Source organism: Carlito syrichta, unplaced genomic scaffold (genome assembly GCF_000164805.1).
Source record: "Carlito syrichta isolate Samal-C Ts95f unplaced genomic scaffold, Tarsius_syrichta-2.0.1 Scaffold306821, whole genome shotgun sequence".
Taxonomy (NCBI): Eukaryota; Metazoa; Chordata; class Mammalia; order Primates; family Tarsiidae; genus Carlito; species Carlito syrichta.
The window spans coordinates 421,836-425,632 of record NW_007250917.1 but is presented as its reverse complement, the minus strand read 5'-3'; the positions used below and the strand labels follow the sequence as shown (position 1 = coordinate 425,632).

Genomic DNA, 3,797 nt, shown 5'->3' with positions numbered 1-3,797 from the left:
CATGGCCACCGCAGCCTCGACCTGCTGGGCTCAGGCGATCCTTCCGCCTCAGCCTTCCAAATAGCTGGAACTACAGGAGTGCACCACCATGCCTGGCCAGTTTTGTTTTTTTTTGTAGAGATGAGGTCTCGCCAAGTTGCCCAGGCTGGGCTCAGACAGTCCTCTAACCTTGGCCTCCCAAAGTGCTAGGATTATAGGTGTGAGCCACTGCACCTGGCCTATTAAATTTATTTTTAATAAATTGCTTTACTTTATTTTATTTTATTTTATTTTTATTTTTTTGAGTTGGAGTCTAACTTTGTCGCCCAGACTGGAGTGCAGTGGCTGCTTCCGGCCACCACAGTCTCGACCTGCTGGGCTCCAGCGGTCCTTCCGCCTCAGCCTTCCATTTATTTTTATTATATTATAGTCTTTCTCTGCTTGCTGAAGATAATTCCTTCCTGAAAAACTCCTAAATTCTCTGAACATTGTGTTCGATGCCTCTTTTGTTTTTTTTTTTTTTGAGTTGGCGTTTTACTCTGTTGCCCAGGCTGGAGTGTAGTGGCACGCTCACGGCCACTACAGCCTCAACCTGCTGGACTCTAGCAATCCTTCCGCCTTAGCCTTCCAAGTAGCTGGAACTACAGGCATGCACCACCTCACCCGGCTAATTTTTTGATTTATTGTAGAGATGAGGTCTCACCAAGTTGCCCAGGTGGGTCTCGAACCTGCGGGCTCAGGCAATTCACTCACCTTGGCCTCCCAAAGCATGGGATTACAAGCTGAGCTACTGAGCCCGGCTTCATTTTTGAAATTTACTGCAGAGACGAGGTCTTGCCAAGTTGCCCAGGCTGGTCTCAAACACCTGGTCTTAGGCAATCCTCTCTCACCTTGGCCTCCCAAAGTGCTGAGATTACAGGCTTGAGCTACCGTGCCTGGCCTTTTTTTTTTTTGAGTTGGGATCTGTTGTCCAGATTGGAATGCAGTGTCACGATCGTAGCTCACTGCAGCCCTTACCTCTTGGACTCAGGCAATCCTTCTGCTTCAGCCTCTTGAATAGCTAGGACAGCAGGTGTGTGCCATTATACCCAGCGTATTTTTATTTTTTACTTTTTGAGTTGGTGTCTCACTCTGTCGCCCAGGCTGGAGTGCGGTGACACGCTCACAGCCACCACAGCCTTGACCTGCTGGGCTCAGGTGTTTCTTTGGCCTCAGCTTTCTAAGTAGCTGGAACTACAGGCATGCGCCCCCATGCCTGGCTAATTTTTTGATTTATTGTAGAGATGAGGTCTTGCCAGATTGCCCAGGCTGGTCTTGAACCCATGGGCTCAGGCAATCCTCCCACCTCAGCCTCCCAAAATGCTGGGATTATAGGTGTGAGCTGCCATGTCCAGCCTCCCAGTTTATTTTTAAACATTTTTTGTAGAGATGAAATCTCGCTGGGTTGCCATGCTGGTCTTGAATTCCTGAGCTCAAGCGATCCTCCCGGAGCCTTGGCCTCACAAAGTGCTGAGATTTCAGGTGTGAGCTACCACACCCAGCGAGTTCCTACCATCCATTTCCACAGAAAATATGTTACTGTATTCTGTAGATTAACCCCTAGTCACGCCAAGGCAGCATCGTGTCTGCAGCCATTCCGTGTGGCATTACCCACCCAGCAGCATGTGCCAGGCTGTCTGCCAGCGATTTTCAGTCTGCCTTTCATAATCATCATGTACCAGACAACCGAAATCATGTGTGCAGAGCATCCTTGCAATGTCCAACGTTTATGAAGTGGAATTTTTAAGGCAATCAAAAAAGAAGGTCACTCAAAAAAGAACCCCCCAAAAAAGCACTCTAGCCTGGTTGATAGAGTGAGACTCTGACTCAAAAAGTAATAAAAATAAATATCTGCTCTTCTATCTGAGAACCTGCAGCTGTTGTTCATTAAAGTCTCCCTTCCTCCTCAGAACAGGCATGGATGCCCCCTTCTGCTAGCCGTGCCTGTTCTGCGTCTGTTCACTGACCTTTGACTAACCCTTCACCCAAAAGTCTGATTTTTCTAGAACCTTTTTTTTTTGAGCTGGGGGGTCTCACTCTGTTGCCCAGGCTGAAATGCTATGACACAATCAGGCCTTACCGCAGCCTCAACCTCCTGGGCTCAGGTGATCGATCCTTCTGCTACAGCCTCTCGTGTAACTGGGGCCACCACTGTTCACCACCACACCTGGCTAACTTTTTAATTTTTTGTAGAGACAAGGTCTCACAGTGTTGCCCAGGCTGATCTCAAACTCCTGGACTCAAGCATTCCTCCTACCTCAACCTCCCAAAGTGCTGGCCACCACGCCTAGCTGGATTTCTATTAGAACCCTGTGCATTTGGGTAAGCAGGTACTGGATCCCGTCGCTGACAAGTTTCTGCTCCCCGCGTCTCCCCAGGCCTGAAGCGGGTCACGGGCGGGTTCAACTCCAAGAACAGGTGTGATGCCCGGACCTACTGCTACATGCTGCCCACCTTCGCCTTTGCCCACAAGGATCGCGACGCCCAGGATGAGAGCTACCGCCTAAGCGCCGAGACATTGCAGCGTGTCAACAGGCTGCTTGCCTGCTACAAGGGCACCCACAACTTCCACAACTTCACCTCGCAGAAGGGGCCGCGGGAACCCAGTGCGCGGCGCTATGTCCTGGAGATGTTCTGCGAGGAGCCCTTCGAGCGTGATGGCCTGGAGTTCGCCGTGATCAAGGTGAAGGGCCAGAGCTTCATGACGCACCAGATTCGCAAGATGGTGGGCCTGGCGGTGGCCATCATCAAGGGGTACGCGCCCGAGAGCGTGCTGGAGCGTAGCTGGGGCGAGGGCAAGGTGGACGTGCCCAAGGCACCAGGGCTGGGCCTGGTCCTGGAGCGTGTGCACTTTGAGAAGTACAACCAGCGCTTCGGTGGGGACGGGCTGCATGAGCCGCTGGACTGGGCACAGGAGGAAGCCAAGGTGGCAGCCTTCAAGGAGGAGCATATCTACCCCACCATCGTCAGCACCGAGTGCCGCGAGCGCTCTATGGCCCAGTGGCTGAGCACTCTGCCCGTCCATGACTTCAGCGCCACTGCCCTCGCGGCAGCCGGCACAGGCGCCAAGGTAGGGCTGGACCGCAGCCGCACACCACGCCGCGTGTCGGTCCCTTGTGTGAATGAGCAGCCGACGCCGCCACTCCCCAGGGTCACAGCAGCGGGAGGAGCAAGGCGGGGTGCCCTTGAGACGCACCTCGCTGCCTGCCAACACCCATCCGCTTCCCCTCCTGGGCGCTTTGTGACCCTGGGCACATGACAAGGCCGTCCTGCAGGGCATGATGCGCTGTCATGGGAGCAGGTTGACAGGCTGACCCTCATGTGCATCCGTGGGCCCCCACAGTTGTGGCTGCTTCCTCACGGTGCTCCTCCAGTGTCCTGGCTCCCGCCTGCCTCTCTGTCCTGCAGGCAGTCTGGGCTAGGGCATGTCTCCACTCAGCATGAACACTGTGCCAGGCCCATGTGTGCCCTGGCCACCCTCCTCGCCACAGGCCTGCCTGGCTATCTGAGAGCTCTGGCCCTGGGTCAGGCATCTGCCATGCACCTGCTGGGGTCCCAGCTGGAGATGTGGCTGGCTGCAGGTGCTTGCTGGGCATGGCTGGTGTGGGAACATGCTGGAGGTGCTGAGCTGGTGGGGTTGGGCATCCTCTACGTGCATCTCGGTTCTGCGCCCTAAGTAAGGTGTCTCGCGATGGTACAGCTGGCTTTCTTTTTTCCTTTTTTTTTTTTTTGAGTGGGCGTCTCTATCACCTAGGCTGGAGTGTAGTGGCACGCTCATG

At 54.0% G+C, this 3,797-nt stretch overlaps 1 protein-coding gene across 1 annotated transcript in view; it reads left to right on the top strand.

Annotated features, from left to right (window-relative positions):
- Nucleotides 1-3,797, top strand: part of PUS1 (pseudouridylate synthase 1) — a 19,031-nt gene that overhangs the window by 13,036 nt on the left and 2,198 nt on the right. Inside the window, exon 5 of the mRNA XM_008063396.2 lies at nucleotides 2,397-3,088. Within this exon, the coding sequence (XP_008061587.2) occupies nucleotides 2,397-3,088 (692 nt within the window). The remainder of the gene's footprint in view (nucleotides 1-2,396; nucleotides 3,089-3,797) is intronic.